The sequence below is a fragment of the Hemibagrus wyckioides genome, linkage group LG03 (genome assembly GCF_019097595.1).
Source record: "Hemibagrus wyckioides isolate EC202008001 linkage group LG03, SWU_Hwy_1.0, whole genome shotgun sequence".
Taxonomy (NCBI): Eukaryota; Metazoa; Chordata; class Actinopteri; order Siluriformes; family Bagridae; genus Hemibagrus; species Hemibagrus wyckioides.
In genome coordinates, this window is record NC_080712.1 from 28,005,899 (window position 1) to 28,032,635 (window position 26,737).

General features: G+C 39.4%; 3 protein-coding genes across 3 annotated transcripts; 1 reads left to right on the forward strand and 2 right to left on the reverse strand.

Moving 5' to 3' along the window:
• Positions 1 to 318: 318 nt before the first annotated feature.
• pno1 (partner of NOB1 homolog) lies at positions 319 to 7,490 on the forward strand. Its single transcript, XM_058385852.1, has 7 exons — positions 319 to 631; positions 2,178 to 2,327; positions 2,415 to 2,498; positions 2,585 to 2,645; positions 5,540 to 5,657; positions 5,743 to 5,813; positions 5,905 to 7,490. Exons 1-7 carry the CDS (start codon positions 434 to 436, stop codon positions 5,970 to 5,972), a joined length of 750 nt encoding a protein of 249 aa, XP_058241835.1. The 5' UTR covers positions 319 to 433; the 3' UTR covers positions 5,973 to 7,490.
• On the reverse strand, positions 7,405 to 18,024 carry ppp3r1a (protein phosphatase 3, regulatory subunit B, alpha a). Its single transcript, XM_058385853.1, has 6 exons — positions 17,831 to 18,024; positions 13,110 to 13,149; positions 9,983 to 10,159; positions 9,644 to 9,703; positions 9,370 to 9,554; positions 7,405 to 7,845 (listed from the first exon to the last, which is right to left on the reverse strand). The coding sequence occupies exons 1-6, from the start codon at positions 17,831 to 17,833 to the stop codon at positions 7,798 to 7,800; spliced, it is 513 nt and encodes a 170-aa protein (XP_058241836.1). The 5' UTR covers positions 17,834 to 18,024; the 3' UTR covers positions 7,405 to 7,797.
• Positions 18,025 to 19,695: 1,671 nt separating this feature from the next.
• Positions 19,696 to 26,685, reverse strand: cnrip1b (cannabinoid receptor interacting protein 1b). Its single transcript, XM_058380849.1, has 3 exons — positions 26,166 to 26,685; positions 21,601 to 21,745; positions 19,696 to 20,686 (listed from the first exon to the last, which is right to left on the reverse strand). The coding sequence occupies exons 1-3, from the start codon at positions 26,342 to 26,344 to the stop codon at positions 20,522 to 20,524; spliced, it is 489 nt and encodes a 162-aa protein (XP_058236832.1). The 5' UTR covers positions 26,345 to 26,685; the 3' UTR covers positions 19,696 to 20,521.
• Between the last annotated feature and the right edge of the window lie 52 nt (positions 26,686 to 26,737).

Genomic DNA, 26,737 nt, shown 5'->3' on the forward strand with positions numbered 1-26,737 from the left:
GGCTACAGGGTCGGAGTTGACATGGAATTAGCCAATCGAGCGATGGAACGGAGCAGTGTTAGCGAACCACAGTAGAGAGGCGGGATTTGTCGGAATACAGGTAGGAAAAGTTAAAGAGGTGGGTGCGTATATAGTTAGCTGTTTGTATGATTGCCTGACCATTCCGTTACACTTTGCGCTATTATAAAAAAAACCTCAGATGACTTAAGTTTGTCATTTTTAAATGACTTTAAACATATTCACAAATACACCACAGATCTGACCCTGCTACATTTTTAAACAAGTGTGGAAAAATTACAAACGCATACAGGCAGTGGTCGGACGAATCTGGGGTCCTTTCGGTAGAATGGAGGACAACGCGTGCTGAGGATAAACAGTTCATCTAGATATTTTTTATTACGTTTTTAAAGCAAGAGCCACTCGGAAGTTCACAATGGAAACGGTCAGTAACCCCGCCTCTGAGGGAATTAGTACTGTGGACAGTGGAGACAACACGGACACTTTTCAAAAGGTAAAATCGAAGAAAACTTCAAAACGTAAGCGTGATCAGGGTGAAGTAGAAATGGAGTCCGAAGACGCCGTGGCACCAAAGAGACCGCAATTTCCCCCGATATCAGGAGACAAACTGAAGGTAACTGACCATCATTCGGTCTTAATTTAATGTGTGAACTTGTACACGTTTTAATAATACACTATGTAACTAGCTGGATAAGCGTTTATAGTTAAAAACCCCCACGTGTTTTTGTGCGCATGCGCGGCGCTCAGCTGGTTTAGGTTTATATTTAGGTTTATGTTCTGTTTTAGAATATATATATCATCGGCATCCAAACATTGCTGCCAGCATCTATCTTGTTAAACACCTAGGTATAACTGTCCATTAGATCAGGGTTTTTTTTTTTAAGTGTGGCATTTTTAAAATATATTAAACTGCAGTGGACTCTCAACTAAACATTCACTACTTTTTACTTACAGATGTTAGCCTATTGGACTGGTCATTTGATTAAAATGTATCAGATTTAAATGCTTTACAGTTCTATTAAATAGCCAAAATATTGTTATTATATCTAATAATAGGGTTATAAAGTTATTCGTTATTTATTAGGACATCCATTCCTTCCTCCTCCAAAGTCGGGAGGCGGAAAATCTCAGCTCAGTCGTTATATCTAGCCTAGTATTTTATTTTTATTTGAGAAAATACAATGGATATAAAAAGTCTATGCTAGGTCTGTTAAAATGGCAGGTTTTTGTGATGTAAAAAAAATGAAACCAAGATCTTTTATTGCACCACTCACTCTTTAAGGATAAGAGGCTATTAGTGTTGCACATCTTGACTTGACCAGTTCTTTCTTGCAAAAATATTCTAGCTTCATAAATTTGTTCATGTGTGCAGCCCACTTCAGGTCAGATTTTAGTTGGATTCAGGTCTGGATGCATTCAAAAACATTGTTCGTTTGGTTAAGCTGCTGCTTTGTTGATTTGGTTGTATGCTTTGGGTCATTGTGATGCTGACAGGTGAAAGACTTCATCACGTTACTAGCAGACACTTGAAGGTTTTGCACTGAAATCATCTGTTTATAGATTTTCATATAGAGATTTCCTCCATACTGTTAAAAAGCCCCCAGTTCTTGTTGAACAAAAGCAGCTGTAAACTCCATTTTCTCTGTTTGATGAGTTTCCCATTTATATCAGTTTAATACCCCTGCAGCTGACACAAGCAGCTGATCTTTATTTGAGTAATCATAATAATTTCCTTGATCGCTGTATGAGAAGTATTTTTGTGTATGAGGTGGAATCTGATTGGTTCATTCTGAACACAGCTACACCCCACTTGTATTGTTATTGCAACTTTATTTTTCCCTAAAATATCTGGTAGTTTTCCACTTTATATTTTGTAATTTCACAATGAGGGTGGAAGAAGTTCTGAGATGATTTGCCTTGGTTTTATATCCAGTGTAAAGGCACTGAACTGAGAATTGGCATCATGTATTGAATTTGTCCCACTTTCACATGGCTTGCATAAGCAAACCTTTATTCTATAATTCTTGTAAAACACTTTAAAAAGGTGATCATAAAACTAAAATATCTATTTTATTTTGCCTGTGATCCCAAGGACTTTTTATTTATTTATTTAACTTAATTTAAATCACTCTTGAAATTGAGCTCTCCTGCTTTTTCAGGGTGGTGCTGATGAAATGAGGAAAATCCCTGTGCCGTCTCACAGATACACACCTCTGAAGGAAAACTGGCTCAAAATCTTCACCCCCATTGTTGAAAACCTGCAGCTTCAAGTCCGATTTAACCTCAAAACGAGAAACGTCGAGATTAAGGTAAGAACAAGAGCGTTTTTGACTTGGGAGGAAATGTGTGTATGTTTATGAAACACTTCCTTATTTTACTCTAATCTTTCTCAACAGACGTGTAAAGAAACACAGGATATTGGCGCGCTTACGAAAGCAGCAGATTTTGTAAAGGCCTTTATCTTAGGATTTCAGGTTGAGGTGAGTGAGTAACAGCTATAGGTCTGTGTTCGTGTAGTGTTGTGTAGAACAGTTCTCTTCATACGTGTTTCTGAAATAATCCACAGGATGCACTTGCACTCATCAGACTGGATGAACTGTTTCTGGAAACCTTTGATGTCACAGACGGTAAGTTTCTACATTTTACTTGTATTTGTATTCATTAGGTTTAAGCAGCGTACACGAACAATGCAAGTGACGTTCTGATCAGTTTCGGAGTAAAGGGTTTTTTTTTTTTTTTCCATGAGACTTCCCTCTGCTTTTATTTGGTCTGAATGTCATGTCACTGCTTGGAGCATCAGTTTAATTTCCAAACACTAATTACCAACTCTTATATCTTCTGACATTATACTCCATAGCTGTCTATACCACATGTGACATTTCAGCATCAACCACTGCTGTTATTTACACCGATCAGGCATAACATTATGAACACCGAGAGGTGCCGTGAATAAGACGATTATCTCCTCATCATGGCACCTGTTAGTGGGTGGGATATATTAGGCAGCAAGTGAACATTTTGTCCTCAAAGTTGAGGTGGGGCCAAATTGTGATGGCTAGACGACTGGATCAGAGCATCTCCAAAACTGCAGCTCTTGTGAGGTGTTCCCGGTCTGCAGTGGTCAGTATCTATCAAAAGTGCTCCAAGGAAGGAACGGTGGTAAACCGGCAACAGGGTCATGGGTGGCCAAGGCTCATTGAGCATGTGGGGAGCGAAGGCTGGCCCGTGTGATCTGATCCAACAGATGAGCTACTGTTGCTCAAACTGCTGAAGAAGTTAATGCTGGTTCTGATAGAAAGGTGTCAGAATACACAGTGCATGACGGGTCAGAGCTGTTGGCAGCAGAAGGGGGACAACACAATATTAGGCTGGTGGACATAATGTTATGCCTGGTCAGTGTATCTCTTCAGTGCTATCCAGAGCATTACAAACGTAGCTGCAAATCAAGACAAAAAGCTGATTTCAAAGTTTGCCAGCATCTAGCATTGTAAAACCTTCTGCACTGCTTCTAACTATCAATACATTTTGAATTCCTCTATTCTAAAATGTGGTGAATGTACACTATATTGCCAAAAGTATTCGCTCACCCATCCAAATAATCAGAATCAGGTGTTCCAATCACTTCCATGGCCACAGGTGTATAAAATCAAGCACCTAGGCATGCAGACTGTTTTTACAAACATTTGTGAAAGAATGGGTCGCTCTCAGGAGCTCAGTGAATTCCAGCGTGGAACTGTGATAGGATGCCACCTGTGCAACAAATCCAGTCGTGAAATTTCCTCGCTCCTAACTCCCTGAGTTTGGTGTGGAGGAACCTGACTGTCCTGCACAGAGTCCTGACCTCAACCCGACAGAACACCTTTGGGATGAATTAGAGCGGAGACCGCGAGCCAGGCCTTCTCGTCCAACATCAGTGTGTGACCTCACAAATGCGCTTCTGGAAGAATGGTCAAAAATTCCCATAAACACATTCCTAAACCTTGTGGACAGCCTTCCCAGAAGAGTTGAAGCTGTTATAGCTGCAAAGGGTGGACCGACGTCATATTGAACCCTATGGATTAGGAATGGGATGTCACTTAAGTTCATATGCGAGTCAAGGCAGGTGAGCGAATACTTTTGGCAATATAGTGTATGTTTCAGACAATTTTAAAAACTAACTGCAAATTGTATTGTTTGTGGATGCATAAATTGTGGCATAATTCAAATGCAAATAGCAGAATATGGTTTCCATTTTCATTTACAATACATACATACAATGGCTGGCAAGTTCAAACAGAAAAGCAAAGTCCATTTGCAGTTGCATTTCCCTTATCTTATAATTTATGACCCTGTCCTATAGCAGTTACGCCTTGTGCTATTTCACTTCCTCTGCATCGCTTATGGAGCCTGCAAAATTCAAATAGAATCGCAGTCCACTTTGCATTTCTGATGTCTTGTAGAGTCAGTGTTAGGGTGGGAGAAGACTATGTGGCGTGTTTGTATTTGAAAGTGAAGTCAGTCAAGTCGATGGCCATGAAGGAAAATGTTGTGTGCGAGTTATGATACCTCCCTCGTTTCTCCCTGGAGTAATGTTATCTATTTGTTCTTTATTTCAAATGATACTCTGTCCACTCCTAGTTTACTGATATAGACTGGTGAAAGATTTAGATTGGTAGCATCCAGATGGCTTTTCAAACAAAATATATATTACACGCAAAATAATTTCTTGTTAAATTCAGAAATTATATTCATTTAAATAGTTCTTTAAGCGATACATCTGTTCAGACGTTATTCATTTTGGAAGGTAGGAAACTTTGGACTAGATTTAATCGATCATGCTTTAGCGTAGATGGATAAATGTAATTATGGTAACTATTGTTTTTATTCTTGAACATGATATTAAAATATACACATCAGTATTATTCATTTAGTTGAGGCAGTATACACATCTGTTCAGCAGTTACCTTCTTGTCGACCAAGACTGAGGTCACTTCAAAACAAATACCTAGTTAACCTACAGCAACACTGATCACATTTGTGAGGAATCCTGTCCAAGACAAAATACAGTCTGCGTACATGATGCTGAAGGAGTGAAATTGCTAGAAGGGGTAATTGCTAGAGCTGTTTCAATATGGGAGGGTCATAACTCACTTGCGTTTAAAATTTAGCAGGCATTGTACATTTGTCTAACTGAAAATGCAAATACAGTGAATTAAAAAAAGGGACCAAGTAAGCCTGAAAGGGTCGTTTTAGTAATGCACAGAGGTAATGCTGAGGAAAGGTACATGAATTACATGCTCATTACATATAGGCAGACAAACAGTTTCACCTGCAGCAGCATTTCAGAAAGAGGTTTTTCTGACCTGGTATCACAGACTCTCAAAAGCGCTGCGTGTAGCCGAGAAAGTTGTCAAGGTTCTTTTGGTTTTTCGTTTGCATTTGAAAGTTCACTTGTCTGATACAAGTGCACCATTTTTTTGTTGTTGTTGATCCTCACTGTAATTGTTGCTTTTGCTTTGTGTGTGTGTTTTTTGGGGAACAGTTAAGCCTCTCAAAGGAGATCACCTGTCAAGAGCTGTTGGCAGAATAGCAGGCAAAGGAGGGAAAACAAAATTCACCATTGAAAATGTCACAAAGACCAGGATTGTCCTTGCAGACACGTGAGTCCCAAGACAAACTTCACCTGCTTTTTTGTATCTCAAAGAATAAACCCGAGTAAGTGAACTGAAACGTTATGTTTTACAGGAAGGTTCACATTTTGGGGTCATTCCAGAATATAAAGATGGCACGGACAGCTATATGCAACCTTATATTAGGTAACAAAATGTGTGGCGCTCTGTGTGTGTGTGTGTGTATTGATTAAATGAACTGCAGGAAATTAAATGCTTTTGATTTTCCTCTCCACAGGAAGTCCACCATCGAAGGTGTATGGGAACATTCGGGCAGTGGCCAGCCGGGCAGCTGAGAGATTCTAACAAAGGGCAAGACTCTCTGGTCCTTCACCTACTGTACAGCTCATGGACTGAAGCATGCTCCCAAAAGTGGTGTGAAATGTCCAGCAAAATACCTTTTTATACTGCTGACCGGAGTCAGTTGGTCAGCAGAGGACTTTTCTTTCACTGACTGACTGGATCACAGAAATGAATATCTCTGAAACACTCGAAAAAATAAACCTCATACCAATGGAAAAAAGCAGCAGGTTGTGGATTCAGTAAGAAATGCGTAATGTTTATATACATCTTTAAATATTTATTTCATCTTATACAGTACCAAGTCCAAGGAATCCCACAGTAGGCAACATGATGCAGCATGCAGAGTAGACATCCCCAACTGGAAACATGATGATTCTCGATGTCGACTCGGGAATGAAACACCCTTTCTCCCATTCCATCAACATAAACTTGGAGTAAAATTAGTTTGAAAGCAATTTAAAAATACACTTTATAAGGTATCCTTGACTGGATATAAAGATGTTTACACACCATACATCATTTCACAGCAACTTAATATTCAGGAAAAAAAAGAGAAAGAGATTATATGTGTATATATATATTTTTTTACTTTTTATAAGAACACCGATTGTGCTGAGGTTTTTCTAAACTTTGGCGACATCCATAATTATTATAGTTGACATTTAATAGCACAAATGTAAACAGTAGACGTGCCATAAATCGGAAACCATGCAGAAGTGAACATGTTCATGCAGACGCTGGAGGAGCACCGGGAGGGGGTGGGGGATCTGAGACCCGCTTAGTGCTGCAGGTTTGACAAGCTGGTGAAGATGCATAGGAAAAGTAAAGAGCAAATCATTTCCAGCTATACTCTTTACTCTCGTCATGCCAAAATCCTAAATGTTTCTGGGTGAAAATACAGTACTTCATTTATCCAGATGGGGGCATGTAGTAGTCACAAAATGCTGTGTTCTGGCTTCTGGTACATAAGATATCTAGAAATATTTAGAATTAAAGCAGAAGTAATGCTGCCTGCATTGAAACTGCGAAAACTTTTTTTTTTTTTTTTTTTTTGCAGAGGCGTCGTCAAAATAACAAAAAACCAAACCTGAAGAAGTCACTGATGTTTCAGTAAACAAATACATTAGGGGTTTTTTTTTTTTTTTGGCATCTAATTCTACTGGACTGTCGTGAGTTTAAATCACAGAATAAAGTTAAAACACAATAAAATTACTCTCCAGTAATATGAACATTCATAAATAAACAATTTATCACGATACAAAAAGTACTGATTAAATGTAAGAACAATAGAAACAAAAAGTATTCGCTTGAAAAACGAAGATGAAATCAAACCAGATTTTCTAATTTATAAAAGATCTCTGTCTGGCTTGTCGATTGTGTGTTCTGCTTGGCACATCATACCCTAATTACATACCCTAATGTACTGAAATGTTAACATTACATCCTCCCTACTCAGAATGCTTAATATACACTTGCTTAAAAAAAAAGTGACCCAAAAATAAATATAAATAAAAAAAAAAATACAAAAAGAAAGAAAGAAAAAACAAACACAAAAAAAAAATGAACCAACCAACCCGTCTTCCCTTCTCCAGACAGAGATGCTCTTAGCTGTTTCTTCAGTCAGTAAAGTGCTACACCAGGTTATTGTGAGGATCAGAGTTCAAAAAACACTTACGCGTTGGCTTCATCAGGCTCGTGGTAGCAATAAGGTAGCTTCACAGAGTAAATACTTTCGTTGAAAGAGAGCATTTGCTAGATGTCTCGAGCAGATCATCAGAGATGGAAAGGAAAGCGCGTGTTGTAGGTGGCAGGGCAGATGCTCGAAGACTCACACATCCACTACCATCTTTTTGTGAATGTCAAGACCGCCAACAACCTGGAGGAGAAGCATTTGGTGAGTCAATGTGTTTGGATTAGTATTAAAAGACTCACTGATATCATTATTAGTTTTTAATAAACACATTTCCAAAAATTTGCTTGGGATCAAATGTAAAATCTAAGTAAACTAAAGTAACTCAAAGATACACTACTTCTGTTGAAAGACAGCCCTCCAAATCATTGAACTCGGGTGGTGTTTTTTTTTAGGGGTTGAGCTTGGACTCCTTAACTCCAGTGAAAGGAACTCTTAATGCTTTAGCATACCAAGACATTTTGGACAATTTCGTGCATGAGGTCAGGACTGTGCAGGTCACTCAAGTTCCTCCACACCAAACACGTCTTTATGGACTTTGTGCACTGGTGTGCAGTTATGTTGGACAGGAACAGGAAGTGGTCATCCCCAAACTGTTCCCACGAAGTTGGGAGCATGAAATTGTCCAAAATGTCTTGGTATGCTGAAGTATTAAGAGTTCCTTTCACTGGAACTAAGGGGCTGAACCCAACCCTGAATTCAATAATTTGGAGGTGTCCCCCAAAACTTTTGGCAATGTAGTGTATGAAGGCTACAACACTGAGTTTCATCTAACCTGAAACTACTACAAAATATTCAGATTAAAAAGCAGCAGAATTAAACAGAGAAAGCTGAAGCTTGTTCTAAAACTCAGTTTCACTACAAACGTTATGTCAAATGCTTCATTACTACAGTCAAGGAAGCCTGACTTGCATCAGTTTAATACACAAACACAAGCAACAGACACCAACAGTCAGAACAGAAACACTTGGACAGACATGTACACATACACCAGACTCTGAAGGAGATTGGTCGAGATGATTCAGTCCTGACATTTAAGTCTTCTCAGAAGAGTTGTTATGGTTTCAGCCTGTGCTATAATAGAGCAATGTCTTCAAGCATGGATGATTTCTTCTTCTTCTTTTTTTTAAATGCTAAATTTGTATTTTCCTAAACAGTCTGCATCGGTGTTGCCAAATTTGTTGCTAGATTTGGTAACAATATTAAAAACAAAAAACCTTGTTGAACAGACAGAGTGACTGTCCTGCACTCAATAATGCTCTTGAGCTGATGATCATATCAGTTCAGAGATGGGTTCATTTGACTTTCCAGTGTATAACACCTGATTGAGCTACATGCTTGCACAAGATGATCTTGCTAAAGACTAATCACTTACCCTACAAACCCATCATTGACCCCACATTTGCTAGCATCCAATCACTGATCATTTGTCCCGCCTATACAATTCTTTGTTCATCATTAAACTCTGGGTGAAATTTACTAGCAATAATAAAAATTCATAGCCATTTACTGTCTATTATGAACATGTTATTTTCCATATTGTGTCATCAGAAATTCTTCATGAAACACGTTTTGATATGTAAATGATCGTGATGTTTCAATCAATATGCAAATTAGCCCGGGATGATGCCTGCTGACTTACTGAGCGTTACATTAGCTACTTTCCCCTGAAGTAAGTGTTAGCGAGACCGCCTGGCGTCGAATACTTACAGCACAGAACTCTTCAAAAGATATTCTCCCATCTCCATCCTTGTCTGCATTGATAATGGTCTTATCTACAATCTGCTGCAGTTGTGTGTCTTTTAAGTTGTTTCCCACCATCATCTTCAACACTTGGAACAATTCGCCGTTAGAAATGTAGCCGTCCTTGTCCATGTCGTAGATCCGGAAAGCGACTACAGAGGTATGAAAAGATGTTTATAGGTACGTTTACAGATCGTTTATGTTCATGTACTTTAATACGAGTGACTGAGACTGGACTTACATCTGAGCTTCTGTTCCTTATCTCCCTTAACACTGAATTGTGAGACGCCCTCTATAAACTCTATAAACAGAAAACACATTGTTAAAGACAGTTTCTTCCAAAGACCTTAACTAAGCCTCATATTAAATCACAAGTATAACTTTAAGAAGCTAAGGTTGATAGAGATCTATTTCCTAAGCCATAAAAGGAAAACTAATTGCTAGAATGGAACAAAGTAAGTCTGTTCTGCTTCACTGATGCATTATTAATCACTAAAAGAAATCTTCAATTTCCCATAACATATTGATGACCCTAGCATAAACACTAGCGTGTGCTGATGAAGTGTTCGCTTGGCCTCACCTTTGAAATCCACTTCCCCGTTGCCATCTGTGTCGAATATATCGATAACCCTCTGGACCAGCGGATTCTGCTGCAGCTCGGGCAGGGACATGAACTCCTCTACGCTCAGAGATCCCGAGTTATCTAGGTCGAGTTTCTTAAATCTCTTACCTAGCCTCTTAATCTCATCTGCATCAACTAGAGGGAAGAAAAAAAGCAAGCAGAGGAAATGAACAAAAATAAACCAACTCATCAGCCCTCCTCTCATATGCTTAAATGTCTGTAGGAAGAACTCAAACTACCTACTGTTACGCATAATCACGTAACTAGTTTTACATATCATTTCATTATTTAATGGTAGATTTAACAGGAGGAACTTACAGCCTATAGTCTGTTCCTTTCCCTGAAAGGGCATTGTTCCGTGTGCTTGCTTACGATACAAGCCCTGCTCTTAACTACAAGCTTATTCACACTGTCTCGTAATCCTTTAGTCAGTCTAAGCCATGAGCTCTAACCAGTTCTACAATGGTTCTAATAAGCTTTCTCAGCAAGTCTATATTGCAAGAAAAGTGTATTGTGCGTGCACAGAAACTGGACAAAAGAAGATTGTAAAATAAAAAACCACCAGGCAATGGTTTTACAATCTGTCCAGTGTGGGCGAACCTGCACCCACTGCATCGTCAGAGTCCTGAACTTGATAGATAGGAGTGGAAATCTGTGAGATGCCTTTCTGCTCACCACACTGTGAAGAGTGGTTACTGCATCCTTCCTGTCAGCTCAAGCTAGGCTTGCTTACTGCTCAACCTCCTCTGATTTCTCTCATTAACAAGACCTTTCTGCCTACAGACCTACTGGAGGTTACTGTGTGTTTTTTTTTTTTACCCTCTCGAAATTGTTCTGTGTGAAAATCCTGGGAGCTGAGCGGTTACTAAAATACTCAAACCTGTCAATCTGTCACCATGAACCATGCCACATCTTTAATTTCCCCATCATGAACTCCCTAACTTCATGTATTTATGCACTGCTGCTATGTGATTGACTCATTGGATGAATGGCAGGTGTTCAGGTGAGTGTTTACTAGCAGAATGACTTGGATACATAAACCTTTTCTGCTGCGCCTGTAGCCAAAACCCAATTTAACATGTTGGATCAATTGACATGCTAGTCCAGTAAGTAACGGAAAAAAAAAAAAAATCACCACAGCATTAACACTTTCCCTGGGATGTATTATGCATTAATCTTGCTTATAGGCATGGTGAAAGCATAGGGAGAGTGCAGCTCTCTGATAATTAGTGTCACTAGGTGGGTCAGTAATTGCATATGGTCAACACGTCAGTTCCATTAGTGTAATGCTCCACATTAAGCTCGAAAATCACAGCACAGCGAGCAGGCACGCTCTTTCTAAACTTAAGTGGGATAAAAAAATGGTTCTTTTTAATAGCTAGATGAATACCGGGAGGTCGAGAGACCTCAGATTTTCCACGCTTAGCCTCTGTCGAGAAATGTAGCATAAAAAAACACCTTCTTCGTTTCACCGCTTCTCAACATCTGAATTCTGACACTATTACGTTAATGAGTGTTGGTTTAGGCAGCCGCTTAGATTGGCTGTATTTTTATCAATGCAGTCATGAGAGAACCCCCTCTGGTTGCCCTGACACTTGCGTTTGGGGAAACCCTTAGCAACAAGGAACTCCAGCATGCCGGTTATTTTGAGCCACCACATACGGCCTAGGATGGCTGTAGATGCTGCTGTGCACCTGTTTCAGCCATATGGTGTTATGCGTATTGCTTTTGAGGAGAAGTGCAATTGCATCAGTATTTATATAGCAGTGCTGTCTCTAACGTGCATGATGCACACTACAACCAAACCAATATCAGTCAAGCGTTCACAGTGTAACACATGAACAAATTTTGCAAAAACAGGATAAATGTGTCATTTAATATTGTGAACGATAAATATCTTCCAGCAAGCCAGTGCAGGTCAAAGCGTAGAAATCGTACGTTTCAGACAGAACGCGTATTATTCAAAAACTATTTGATAGTAAAATTAACTGAAGAACTGTGACAGCACTATATTAAATAACATTTCTGAATCTTGCAGTGAATTGTCGGTCAAGACATACACAAATGGATCACCAGGGATTTAGCCTGTCATACAGACAAATCTGTGTGTGTGTGTGTGTGTGTGTGTATCCTTGGAACTGAAAATATCTGACATACATACAAGGCCCTGCTGCAGGTCATAGTTTCACACCTGTTTATCTCCTGCTTCTTTCAGGGTCATTTAACAAACTGGGAGAGAGACAAGAAACCCTTAAGCTCCCACAGCAACAACTTTCAGATGCACACTTCTGAATTATTACTACCCGTCAAGATAATAGGCAAGAAAACTATTTCTTTTACAAACTGGAGGTGAAGGAGGAGAGTATATTTACACGTTTACTTTCACATCATTGTAAGGATGTGCCACTCGTGGGCTGAATATAAAAATGCACTGCATAAGCTCTGTGTTTTAACTGTGGTCTCGACCCTCTCTGAGTTCAGTTTTATTTCGAGACGTCCAAACTAACTCAAGCTACTCGCACTTCTTTCCTCACCCGCTCCTATTTGGCCGCCTCTTGTCCACGCTATTTTGGTTATCTTCCTCATGTCTATAAGGCCTAGGAGACCAAGGGGCATGAAACCAATTAAAACAGCATATATACATGACTAAAAATAAGTGTGGCTCGATCTGCAGCAGTGACGCCCTTTACATTAGGGAGGGAGGAGGTTTTTGGACAACATGGGTGTCCATGTGGTTTCTACAATCATCTCTGAACCCGCTTAATCTTTTAACTTCAATTGTATAGACGGATTTGACTTATTTTAGGAATAACTATACGCTGAAATGAAGTAAGGTGTTTTTTTTTTAACAAACTACAGGGGCAATGTATTTATTTTAATGTATAAATTTCAGTGGAATGAGATAAATAATTCAAATGTGCACACTGATTATGTAAGAGTTACTCAATCACTTCCAGCAAAGGCTCTGCCTACAGACTGTTACGTTGCTAAATGCTCGCTGTGAGAGCCACTGTGATATTTCTGCGATCTCTGTACTTCAGATAAAGAAAAATAAGGAAAGCTTCAGGTAAATGCTTGTACTTACAGTGTGAGCACATCTCCAGGGGATAACTTGCTTCATTTCCCTAAGAGAGAGAAAAGAATAAACGATAAATCAAATATTTTTCTGTCTTTTCTTTCCTTTAGACAGTCTAGAGCAAGGACCTTTAAAACTCTTCCACAGAGGAACAGTGTATCCAGAACCATTTAGGCCATTTGTACAGAAGCAGAGTAATACTATACTAACACTGGTGTTTAAAAATGACAAAAGGCAGCGATTAATACAATGCCTAGCTGGAGGTTCGTTAGCTCATGTATAATGTGTTTATGTCATTTATACACTGCAGCAAATGCGGATATGTTCATATTTGTACAGCCAGTGTTGGCACATGCACAAACAACAAGGAACATAGTGCAGGCTCCACATTGTGCCTACACAAAACAGGACAATCAGTCAGCAAAATTAAACCAGAAAAAGAAGAAAATGAAAAAGCTAGGACAGGAATAAACAATGGGGTCAAATACATCAAACTGGATGGAGACTGATATTTCTTATTACACAAGGATCTAAAATTCCTTTTCCACACCACATTAAACATGGCCGTGTAGCAAAACCTAAATTTATCCAAACTGAATCATACTTTATTGGAACGAAATCAAATGAAATACTGATACCAAACAGCTACAGCTCTTCTGATCTCCTCATCCGCTTTTATATCCCTCAAGACGCACTTTTCCTCTGTTAGGTGGAAGTACTCATCACCTGTCACTAACCTACCTAGGATGCCATTCAGACCTATTTTTTTTTTACAGCTTTCTTAGTACGTTGCTTAGTTTTTGAAATCCGTGATTGTACTTGATGTTCTGCCAAGCCGCCTCACAGGTTTTTAGGTACAATAGGTTAAGCAGAGATAGACGAAAGCTTTGTGCGTCCAGAACCGCCGCGCTCCATTCATGAGATGCTCCGGTCTTTTGAAAGACCTTTTGGTAATTTATTCCATTTAAGGGCTGCCTCGATTTCATCTGGCCTGTTTGTTTATTCCTAACGAAGTGGAGTGAGCACCATGGCACTCGGAATGATCCACTACAACAAAGCGTACGCTGAGCAAATCCTATAACAGTATATTAAATAACTCGTACATTTGGGCATTCTCCAGTGAAAAGGAACAGATTATTATTTTGCTTTATGTTTATTAATTTCAAACACAATGGCTTATTTGCCTACGAGCTGCCAAAAACTTTTCTATGAATGATTTTTAATTGATCCCGTTCTTAATCTGATCACTTTTCAGGCTTTGCACATTGATTAGAAAAACTTTTAGTTTAAACAGTTACCAAATATTTTATTTTGCAGATGAAGATCGCTGAATGCTAAGTAACACACCGCATTCGGAGTGTGCACTGCTCTTACCTCATCCCTGCTTGGTATAGCTGCATCTATATCTAGATGTAATGTTAATCTGATACTGAAGGCTTGTCCCTTTTCAAGTAAGTTCAAATACGAATCTAAACCCGTCAACATCACATGCTGTTGCAATGGATTATTAGTAGACCTCATCCAAACAGACATCTTAAAATAATTTTGTATTTTATCTCGGACACTTTATCCGTCTCTAATTGCTGTCGTTTTTGCGAAGTCACAAGACGCTCAGCCAATAAAATAAATAGATCAAGTAGTCCGTCTGTGGCCCAGAGACAGTTCTTATAATAAAACCAGTGAAGACGTGGCGCTCATGAGAATACAGATCTGCTCCGTTGTAGTCCTATAACGAGAAGATATTAAAATCAGTAAATCACTTCTTTGTACCCTTCATGAGTAATGCTGTCTTTTATCTGAATGACTTCATCTCAAAAGAATAATAATATTCATTTAAGACTTCAAGAGCCTTTTCAGATTGGTAATAAATTATAGGGAAGAAAAACAGTTAATACCTTTTGGAAAAATGTGTTCATCTCTCTGATACAGATCCAGACATTTAAAGAAACTGTACCAAGGAACACTGAAGCTGTTTTCAGGTTTGTACACCAAAATCACTTCATGCTGGCTTTTCCTATAATTTGTGAAACTATCCGTAAGTAAATTAGATCTAATTTAGGTCAGTGTGTGTATACCTCATTACAGGTATAAAGTAGGGTCACAGTGCCATAAATCGATTTATAAACTCTGTGTTTAAATGTGTTTCCCGTTAGTTATTTTATAGATCCTATATGAGCCATGAAGATCCTGGAGCAATGGTTCATGAACATTCATTTCCCTCCTAACCATTAGAGATGTAATCTTGTGAGGGTGGAGAAAGACTAATCTAAACTAACGCACCTTTAATACAACAGCAGGAACAGAACACACAAAGCCTCGATGCGCCCCACAAGGTTCAGTGCTCGGTCCCCTTCTGTTCTCCCTCTTTCTAAGTGAGGTCCTATCCTCACATGGGTTTTCTTACCACCGATGTGCTGATTGCCATCATCTCCTTTAATCCTTCAGACTCTCATGTTTCTGCTCAGATCTCAGGAATGAACTTCCCCTCAAAGTCCAAACAGCGGAGTTATAAGGCTACCTCTTCACTAAATACGGTTTATTTTCCTGCTGTAGTAACCCATGATCCTAGTCCCTGACCTGGTAAAGCTAGCACGAAGGTAGTTTATTTACAGCGAAGAATTTCTGTAAGGCTGAGTTCACAATGCATGATTTTAGCCCTGATTTTCAGTCGCCGACAAGTTTTGCGCCAACAAATGCCGGTAATCAGAGGCAAATCGGTGCTCATTCACGTGAGTGACAATCATGCACTGTGACTTTGCAAAGACATGATCTGAGAGAATTGCCGATGCCCGCGAAATATTCCGCATGCTAAATATCTGGACTTGTCGGCGATTCAAAATCCTGCAGTGTGAAAGGAGTTCTGACAATGACTTCCAAAAATACACTGGTGATGACCTACAGCCAATTAGTGAGCAAGATACAGGGCAGCGAGAATTTCGGGGATGAGTTATGTGTTTGGTTGCGGACCAGACAGAGTTGTCGGCTATTCTTCCTATTGTGAAGCCATGCAGTGTGTAACCTCATGTCAACTGATCCATCATGCATTGTGAACACAGCAGCGAGAATGCTACCCCAGATAGCCAGATAACGCTGATCAGACAACTCTGAAAACCATGCATTAGTGTCTGCTAAATGCTGTCAATGTAACAAGTGCACTGTTTCATATCAAATGTAATCGTAACACTATATAATACACCCTCTACGTTGATCTAATTGGGTAATATTGATGTTTATGTCATGTTAATCAGAGCTTCAAGTAGGGAAAACTGCTGGGTTTGTGTTTCTGCCACTGGAACATGATCACAACCCAGCAACTGAGTCAGTTTTACTTCTTCATCATCACTGGCTGGAGCACAAAGCCATTGTGAATTCTCACATGACAGGGGACAGAAGACAAAGCTCTCACTTTCGACGTAGACAAACATACCCAATTGCATTAAGTTTATATCTAAAAATTTCAGCACTTTAAACTATAACAATATGAAATAATGCTCCTCCAAGAATCTGTAGATCCTGCAGCTGTGAGGCAGCAACACTTTGAGCTATGGGCCAAAAGTCAATTTCTGTCTCGCCCTGAAAAGAAAACACCCTGTAATTTCTTCCTTGGGTATGTATCTTTCTCCTCAACTCCCAGCAAAAGAAGTTAAATCAACATGGCCGCTCACGGTCAACAGAAAGGAAAGAAAATCGGTCCATAAAGGACTTGGATATAAACAAATAAAGAACAAACCTATACAAACACAGCAAAATGTGAGCAAACATGCAGAGATGTAACTTTTTTTAGTTACTGGAGGTGGATAATATTGTAATGTAGATCCCAATATCGCTTTGAAAGTGAAAAAAAGGGTCAATTTTTAATGATTTATATTTATAGATAATATAATTAAAGGTGCATTTTAAAATAAACCCCACTGTAACGGCACGGGCCATGCTCCGCTGTGACGTCAGAGACGCAGCCTGTAATTTCTCCCCAAGAATAATAAAATAAAATACAAAACAAATTAAAAATAAAAATATAAAACAGAGCACCGACCAACAGATTAACACTAAAAATAAAAAATAAATAAATTAATACATTTAAAAAAAAAAAAAAAAAAAAACCACGCCACGAATATTTTTGATCTAATCATACTTCATGAGGTTTCAAGGTGGAAACTCTTCCTTTAACACTGCATGTTTTGATCTTATCTTACTGAAGAAGAAAAATAGCCTCCTGTAAATAGCAGTGAATGATTTTCATCTGCATGCTTTACGAAAGCAGTGCATTAAACACAGCTGCATCATCAAACACCCAGTGCTGCAGATCCGACTCATAAACCCTGTCTCATTAGCCTGCATACAGTGATAACCACTGGCAGTTAAACGCTATAATCAACCTGATACATTTCTAATCAATTATATTGATTAAAACAAATAATAATAATAATGATTCATTAAAAACCCACTGGTTTGTAACGAAGACTTTGCACGAAGCACAGAGTTGTTATCATCCGGGCCACAAACTGATCACTGTGTACAAAATAAATTAAAAAAAATCCTTACCTATTAACTCTGCAAAGTTTGCATATGCTGGGGCAATTATTTATTTACAATTTAAAGCAAAACAACAACCGCTGAGTCGCTTAATTTGTGGGTTAGTTAGCTAGTTAGTTAGTTGTGGTCGGATCGTTCAGCTCGCGCTACTAAATTCCTGTCGTATGAATTAGCCGCCATGTAGCACATTTTCTCACCATTTTGTTGCTCGGCAGACAAAATTCCGCTTCAAAAACGGGCAGCAACAAATGACTGCAGAAAATAAACTCGAACAGTCTCCTCTTGTCCAGGCAAATATTCGTTTTGCTTTGCCACAACACGGAGAGAGAGAGAAAAAAAATACACAAGCTATCGCGTCCTATGGCTTTTGCTGCAGAGACTAGGAGGGGTTAAGGAAGCGAAAAGAGGAGTGTGTGAGAGTGTATACACAACATCCGGGTATCTCCGTGGCCGAATCTCAAATAGCTCCTCACTGCCTTTACTAGAGCGCTACATAGGAGTCTAGAGTCATTGCATTTAGCAGCCTACCTAGTGTACTCTAATAAGGGGAAATTCGTGATTGTGACAAGGAGCACCCCACATTTGCGTTAAATGCATTAAATGTGAACGTATTTTTAAGTGCTCAGAGTTGCGTAATAAATATTCGACTGTGGATGGCAAATAACCTGTTAGATCATGTAATATTAATGATATAATATCAGTTATTGTAACCTTACATAAAAGCAACATGGACATTAATCACCATTTGCTTACTGCAGTGTTGATTTCTGCCAAGTTCTTTTTTTATTATTAAAAACTGTGTAGCTTTATTGCCATCTGCTGGTTATATCACTTAATAACTGAAACCATCCAACGTTTCCCTCGTATTAGATACCACAATATTTAATCAATAACAATATTAATAACTGAATGAATATTTAATTCTATTGCACACCACAATATTTAAGCATGTTACAGAACAGGGAAACGAGTTAGAAAACAGCAATGGAAGTAATAAAACACCTGTTTATTATTATTACAGTGTCAAATATTTTTTACTAGTTCAAATCTATCCATTATGGCAATGTTCGTGACAATACATTTACTAAAAACTGTAAATATACGTTAGAAATAAACCCTTTTCTTTGAGGGCAATCATAGCTGTGCAAAACATATTATATCAAAATGATATTTCTATGCCACTTTATGACCAATATAACATAGAGTGGAGTCCAACATCTACCTTTAGAGTGTAAAAATCCTGCCATTTCCAATAAAGTATATTATACTATATATTAGATGTATATTATATACGCTAACTATATTGCCAAAAGTGTTGGGACATCCCTTCACTTTGAATCATTGAATTCAGGTGTTCAGAGTCCTGACCTCATCCCGATAGAACACCTTTGGGATGAATTAGAGCGGAGACTGTGAGCCAGACCCTCTTGTCCTACATCAGTGCCTGACCTCACAAATGCGCTTCTAGAGGAATGGTCAAAAATTCCCATAAACACACTCCTAAACCTTGTGGAAAGCCTTCCCAGAAGTGTTCAAGCTGTTATCGCTGAAAAGGGTGGGCCATTCCCAAACTGTTCCCACAAAGTTGGAAGCATGAAATTGTCCAAAATGTCTTGGTATGCTGAAGCATTAAGAGTTCCTTTCACTGGAACTAAGAGGCTGAAAAAAAAACACCTGAATTCAATGATTAATTTGAGAGGTGTCCCAAAGCTTTTGGCAATATAGTGTATTTCAGTTCAGTGTAATGGGGCTACATTCTAGGCACAAAATGCTATGTTGTCATTACGCTGATAAATATTATCACTGCAATATGCCTTACAATGTATTTCAATGTACAGTGAGCCCATAATGTGAGATGGTTAACAATCTACTAAATGCAAATAATCATTTATAATGATTTAAATTCTTTTACTCACACAAGAGCAGGTTATATTATACTGTCCAAGATTACAAAGCTCCTTGTGTAGACTCAATTCCACATTCTACAGGAAAATTTACACAGAAACTCCACAGAGACACAAACCCAAGGCCCAGATCGAATAAGGAACCCTGGAGCTGTGAGGCAGCAATGCAACCTGCTCTGCTGCTGTACTGTAAGTCATTTTTTTGCATAACATGTCATTCTTAAAATAAATTTCAGGACCTTTAGAGGTGTACGAGGCATAGCCTGGGGATCTGTGATATTTTTAAAATTTTGTTGCAGCAGATATTATTTTTAGAGCTCCAAGCACCAAAGTCAGCTCACTGTTTATTAGTGGAAATGTCTGGAAAAGATGCAAAATATGGATGCAAAATATTTTTAAAAATACTGTCCATGGAAAAATACACACTGAGTAGGCCAGAAAAGATTTATTTTACAGTTAAAGGAGCTAGAAAATGTTTTAGAACCACTGATATACATGATGATAAGCACAATAACAATTATCTGTTTGAAATTATGTGCTTTAGTGCAATATTTGACATGCATAGTATGCTGTTGTGTTGTGTTATGGATGAACACCACTCTGATTATCGCTTTCTGACTGAAAACACTATGTCTCAGGTCTAGAGATCACAGAACACAAAATGGACAAACATCAAAATAACAACAAATATAGTTAAAAGTCTTAAATAATATAAACAGCTAAATCCCAGTCAGAATCATGGCATCTCCACATAATGGCGTAATGTTATAGAGGATCTAGAAGACATGAACTGTTCATATGATACTGTTTGTACAGAGACCTAGTTTATAATGAATATGTGTATATACTATTAGGGACGATATATGGATACAGATTATAACAGATATGTGCATGTACCTACACTTCATTGCTAGTTATGTGATTGGCAAGCAGAATTTGCTTTCTTGGTCCTCAAGGTTTAATTTGCATCACACAAACGTTGTCTTACAGAAAGGTTTCCTTACTGATCGTCATCATGCCGTGGGACTCATTAGGTTTGCACTCGTACTCGATGCTGCGGAAGCTGTTGCCCCACTGGCAGTGGTCTCTCTTGTTGTGGTTGTAGAATTTTATCTGCCACGTAGTCTCAAAGAGGCAAGCTGCCATAAACTGTAGAGGGGAAACATGGCTGTGCAAAAAATACTATATCAAAATGATATTTCTATACCACTTAGACCAATATAACACAGAGTCCAACATCCACCTTTAGAGTGTAAAAAATAATTTGCAATAAAGTACATTATACTATACACTGATCAAGCATAACATTATGAGCAGTGACAGGTGAAGTGAATAAAACTGATGATCTCCTTATCATGGCACCTGTTAGTGGGTGGCAAGTCAACATTTTGTTGTCAAAGTTGATGTGTTAGAAGCAGGAAAAATGGGCAAGCGCAAGGATTTGAGCGAGTTTGACAAGGACCAAATTGTGATGGCTAGACCACTGGATCAGAGCATCTCCAAAACTGCAGCTCTTGTGGGGTGTTCCCGGTCTGCAGTGGTCAGTATCTATCCTTTAAGTCCTGTAACTTAAAAGATCTGCTGCTAACATCTTGCTGCCAGATACCACAGCACACCTTCAGGGATCTAGTGGAGTCTATGCCTTGATGGGTCAGGGCTGTTTTGGCAGCAAAAGGGGGACCAACACAATATTAGGCAGGTGGTCATAATGTTATGCCTGATCAGTGTATATTATATGTACATTATATATATATATATCAGTTGAGTTTAATGGGGCTACATACTTGGCACAGAATGTTATGTTCACATTATGTTGATAAATTTTATAAATGCAATATGCCTTATACACTATATTTCAGTGTAAAGTGAGCATATAATGTGATATGGATAAAATGGAAATGCATGGATCTGCTAAATGCAAAAAATCATTTATAATGATTTCAATTCATTCACTAACAGAAGAACAGTTTGTATTATACTGTCCAAGATTAGATTTACAACATGAAATTTATTACTGGTCTCCTTTTCTTAAAGTCATGCAAAGAAACAATAGTCATTCTTACGTGAATGCTCACTTGGACGGGTTGCCGCTCTCCGCTTTTGGTGTGTGCCACCCCTTCAGTGTCATACATCGCCGAGTACACTACCGCCTGAGGATCTCTGGACTTCTGCTCCAAAGGAAATGTGACCCCACCAACACTCATAGATCTGAAAGTTCAGACACTTAAAGATGAGACTTCAGATGGTGGCATTCTTCAATAAATGATACTGGCATAATAGATCAAAAAATTAGCATCAATATGTAATATATGAATAATACATTATCAACTTTATAATTCAGAATATAACAACATCACTGCACAGAAAGTATTTTCAGCATGCACAGTTTTGAGAGAATGATATAGTACTGACAGGGCACAAGATATTTTCACACTGTAGCATGTCTTTCAAAGTCATGATTTTTTATCATGTTTTATAAATTATTTTGGCAGCGTGTTATTTGGTATTAAGAAGAATGCTATACAGATCAAACGGACAATGAATCGTGTAAATGTCACAGCTGGAGCACAAATTTGATTTCTCTCATCTGCTGTCTGTGATCAAGCTGGAAATATAAATATATATATATATACACTACTCACAAAAAGTTAAGGATATTTGGCTTCTGGGTGAAATTTATGGAAAATGTAAAAAATTCACGCTACAGTGATATTATATCATGAAAGTAGGGCATTTAATTAGAAGCATGCAATGGTGATTTCCTCATCTCAAACAATTTACTGAAACAAAAGCCAACAACAGTGGTGGGTATACCACAACAAAAAATGTCAATGTCTCAATAATTTGTCATGTTCCCTTGACCATCAATTACAGCTTGACAACGACGTCTCATGCTGTTCACGAGTCGACTTATTGTCTGCTGAGGCATGGCTTTTTTTATGGGTTTTCTATGGGATTCAGGTCTGGAGAAAGTGCAGGCCATTTGAGGTACCCCAGGCTCCATCAGCCGTTCCCTAATGATGCGACCTCGATGAGCTGGAGCACTGTCGTCCATGAAGATGAAATTAGGCCTGTGTTGTTCATGCAGGGGCACAATGACTGGATTAATGATGTTATTCAGGTAGTATTGGCTTGTCACTGTACCATTCACAAGATGTAGGGCAGTTCTGTATTGAGTAGACACACCTGCCCAGACTGTAACACCACCACAACAGTGGCTGATGCATAGCGCTCTCCTTGACGTCTCCAACATCGTTGGCGGCCATCATTTCTGCTCAACGTGAATTGACTTTCTTCAGAGAACAGCACTGAGGCCCACTGGTCCCTCGTCCAGCGTAAATGCTCCCTGGCCCGACTCCTATGCCTGGTGGTGTGGTCAGGTACCCTTGCAGGTCGTCTAGCACGCAGACCACGCTGATGTCAACGGTTTCCAATGGTCTGATGTGACACTTGGGTGCCTCTCACCTCCTTTAAATGTGCCTGGAGTTGAGTGGCATTCATCATCCAGTTCCGCAGGGCACTGTTCACAGTGAAGTGGTCATCAACATGGGATGTGGCCAAAGGACGTCCACTTCTATGCCTTTCTGTGACTCTTCCAGTCTCTCTGTATCTCTGTCGCAACCTGCTGATGACACTTTGTGACACTCTAAGCTCAGTGGCCACTTCCCTCTGAGAACATCCTGTTTGAAGCCTCACAATGGCGAGGTACTGTTGATCAATTGTTAGGTGTCGTCTTGGTCTCATGATGTCAAAATGTGAACAGCATGATGAAGAGGACTGTTTAAATACCAATTCTAATTGAACCAGAAAATTTATTGGTTGATTCATGGATCAAACACCAGTTGTGACTTTTGCCGTTAAGCACCTTGTTAGAGTACAGCAAGTTATGCAAAAAGTACTGAAACACTGAACAGTTGGACATGTGCATTCAAAAGTGTAGAGAAGGTCAAATTAAGTTCACCTGTAAAGGTTATAGTGCATTTTAGGTGCATCCTGAAATTTCACCCGAAAGCCGAATATCTTTAACTTTTTGTGAGTAGTGTATATATATATCTATATATCTATATATTGTGTTGGTCACCCTTTTGCTACACCTTTTGTATCAGAACCAGCATTAACTTCTTCAGCAGTTTGAGCAACAGTAGCTCGTCTGTTGGATTGGATCACACAGGCCATCCTTCACTCCCCACGTGCATCAATGAGCCTTGGCCGCCCATGACCCTGTCGCCGGTTCACCACTGTTCCTTCCTTGGACTACTTTTGATAGATACTGACCACTGCAGACCAGGAACATCCCACAAGAGCTGCAGTTTTGGAGATGCTCTGATCCGGTGGTCTAGCCATCACAATTTGGGCCGTGTCAAACTCGCTCAAATCCTTACGCTTGCCCATTTTTCCTGCTTCTACCACATCAACTTTGAGGACAAATTGTTCACTTGCTGCCTAATATATCCCACCCACTAACAGGTGCCATGATGAGGAGATAATCAGTGTTATTCACCTCACCTCTCACTGCTCATAATGTTATGCCTAATCGGTGGTGTATATACACTATATTGCCAAAAGTATTCGCTCACCTGCCTTGACTCGCATATGAACTTAAGTGACATCCCGTTCCTAATCCATAGGGTTCAATATGACGTCGGTCCACCCTTTGCAGCTATAACAGCTTCAACTCTTCTGGGAAGGCTGTCCACAAGGTTTAGGAGTGTGTTTATGGGAATTTTTCACCATTCTTCCAGAAGCGCATTTGTGAGGTCACACACTGATGTTGGACGAGAAGGCCTGGCTCTCAGTCTCCACTCTAATTCATCCCAAAGGTGTTCTATCGGGTTGAGGTCAGGACTCTGTGAAGGCCAGTCAAGTTCATCCACACCAGACTCTGTCATCCATGTCTTTATGGACCTTGCTTTGTGCACTGGTGCACAGTCATGTTGGAAGAGGAAGGGGCCAGCTCCAAACTTTTCCCACAAAGTTGGGAGCATGGAATTGTCCAAAATGTCTTGGTATGCTGAAGCATTCAGAGTTCCTTTCACTGGAACTAAGGGGCCAAGCCCAGCTCCTGAAAAACAACCCCACACCATAATCCCCCCTCCACCAAACTTTACACTTGGCACAATGCAGTCAGACAAGTACCGTTCTCCTGGCAACCGCCAAACCCAGACTCGTCCATCAGATTGCCAGATGGAGAAGCGCGATTCCTCACTCCAGAGAACGCGTCTCCACTGCTCTAGAGTCCAGTGGCGGCGTGCTTTACACCACTGCATCCGACGCTTTGCATTGCACTTGGTGATGTATGGCTTGGATGCAGCTGCTCGGCCATGGAAACCCATTCCATGAAGCTCTCTGCGCACTGTTCTTGAGCTAATCTGAAGGCCACATGAAGTTTGGAGGTCTGTAGCGATTGACTCTGCAGAAAGTTGGCGACCTCTTCGCATTATGTGCCTCAGCATCCGCTGACCCCGCTCCGTCAGTTTACGTGGCCTACCACTTCGTGGCTGAGTTGCTGTCGTTCCCAAACACTTCCACGTTCTTATAATACAGCTGACAGTTGACTGTGGAATATTTAGGAGCGAGGAAATTTCACGACTGGATTTGTTGCACAGGGGGCATCCTATCACAGTTCCACGCTGGAATTCACTGAGCTCCTGAGAGCGACCCATTCTTTCACAAATGTTCGTAAAAACAGTCTGCATGCCTAGGTGCTTGATTTTATACACCTGTGGCCATGGAAGTGATTGGAACACCTGATTCTGATTATTTGGATGGGTGAGCGAATACTTTTGGCAATATAGTGTATATATATATATATATATATATATATATATATATATATATATATATATATACATACATACATACATACATACATACACTAGAGAGAGAGAGAGAGAGAGAGAGAGAGAGAGATCACATGTAATATATTATTATATGTAACAATTTATACAGGTTAGTACACTAATTTGATTGGGCCTAATATCTAATATTTGTTAGACTAAATGTTCCAGATAATCCAATGTACATAAAAACCATTACTGTCAGTGTTGCCATGGCAACAGGCAAGGTTCCATCCAGCTGTGGTTTCTGTGGGAACTCTTTCTTTTATTTGAACGGAGCAAAAATAAATAAAATATTTTCGATCATATTGTATCTGGAACACTCGCCACTGATATTCAGTAAAACATCACTCATGCGTGCTTAAATATAATACAGAAGTTTAATCCATATCAAATCTCTATTAATGGGCCTGGTTTTAAAGCCAATAAAAAGGTTAGATTTTAAACAGCTGTATATTATTGCTTAGAAACCAACGCTTACTGTTTGCTGACGTCATTGCAAGGCGACAGAATTGTTTAAAGCTAATAATTAATTATAAATTATTTACTTTGGTCTTATACGATCAGGGCTGTAGGTACGACGCATATTTATAAAACAGCAAGCTTTTGCGTCGTACCTACAGCCCTGACCGTTAATACAACAATTATAATACACGCCCTCTGGCGTCTCATTGCTTTAATAGCAAGCGTATTTTTGGGTACATCCTATTTTTCTGCCAAATAAACTGAAATCGTCCTGTGAAAATGCATCTTCTGGTTGTAAAAGTAAAACCCAGAATAAAGATACTCACCTAGCCTCGAGCGCGCCGGGCTTGACGGTTACCTCTATTTTATATTTAGTGCCAGTGAGCAATTTTATGGTTCGGTTCTGGCCAAATCTCGTCCCGTCCACCTTAAAGAACACAGGCCCATCATCCGGAGTGGACCTCAGGGAAAGTGCGATTTTAGTCAGTTGCGGAACCCCGGCCATGGCGCTGATTTTGAACAGGATGAGATGAGAGGATAACAGCGATCAGATCAGAGGATGACAGCGATCAGATCAGAGGATAAGTGCGATTAGATATCGACTACAATTTTAGACCGTGTTCCCATCACATGTGTGTCAAAGTGTCGTGTAAAAACAAACACGTGAACGAGTTGCCCTGATTTGTACTCTCCCTGTTCTTAATCCCACACACACAGAGTGTATGTGTGTATGTGAGAGAGAGAGAGAGTGTGTGTGTGTGTGTGTATGTGTGTGAGAGAGAAAGAGAGAGAAAGACTGAGAGAGTGCGTGTGTGAGCGAGACTAATCCCCTACTGCATTTTTTGTATATTAACTACGAAAGCTTATACTGATTTCCATGTTTGTATAGTGGTATAGA

Excerpts from the sequence above, each read along its gene's own strand:
- pno1 (XM_058385852.1), top strand. The coding sequence starts at position 434 with ATGGAAACGGTCAGTAACCCCGCCTCTGAGGGAATTAGTACTGTGGAC. Across the intron at positions 2,328-2,414 it reads CGAGAAACGTCGAGATTAAG|ACGTGTAAAGAAACACAGGA; the intron begins GTAAGAACAAGA and ends CTTTCTCAACAG. Across the intron at positions 5,814-5,904 it reads TATATGCAACCTTATATTAG|GAAGTCCACCATCGAAGGTG; the intron begins GTAACAAAATGT and ends TCCTCTCCACAG.
- ppp3r1a (XM_058385853.1), bottom strand. Across the intron at positions 10,160-13,109 it reads CCTGGAGATGTGCTCACACT|TTGATGCAGATGAGATTAAG; the intron begins GTAAGTACAAGC and ends TCTTCCCTCTAG. Across the intron at positions 9,704-9,982 it reads CGGGGAAGTGGATTTCAAAG|AGTTTATAGAGGGCGTCTCA; the intron begins GTGAGGCCAAGC and ends TTCTGTTTATAG.
- cnrip1b (XM_058380849.1), bottom strand. The coding sequence starts at position 26,344 with ATGGCCGGGGTTCCGCAACTGACTAAAATCGCACTTTCCCTGAGGTCC. Across the intron at positions 21,746-26,165 it reads CCCGGCGCGCTCGAGGCTAG|ATCTATGAGTGTTGGTGGGG; the intron begins GTGAGTATCTTT and ends CTGAACTTTCAG. Across the intron at positions 20,687-21,600 it reads CCGTCCAAGTGAGCATTCAC|TTTATGGCAGCTTGCCTCTT; the intron begins GTAAGAATGACT and ends TCCCCTCTACAG.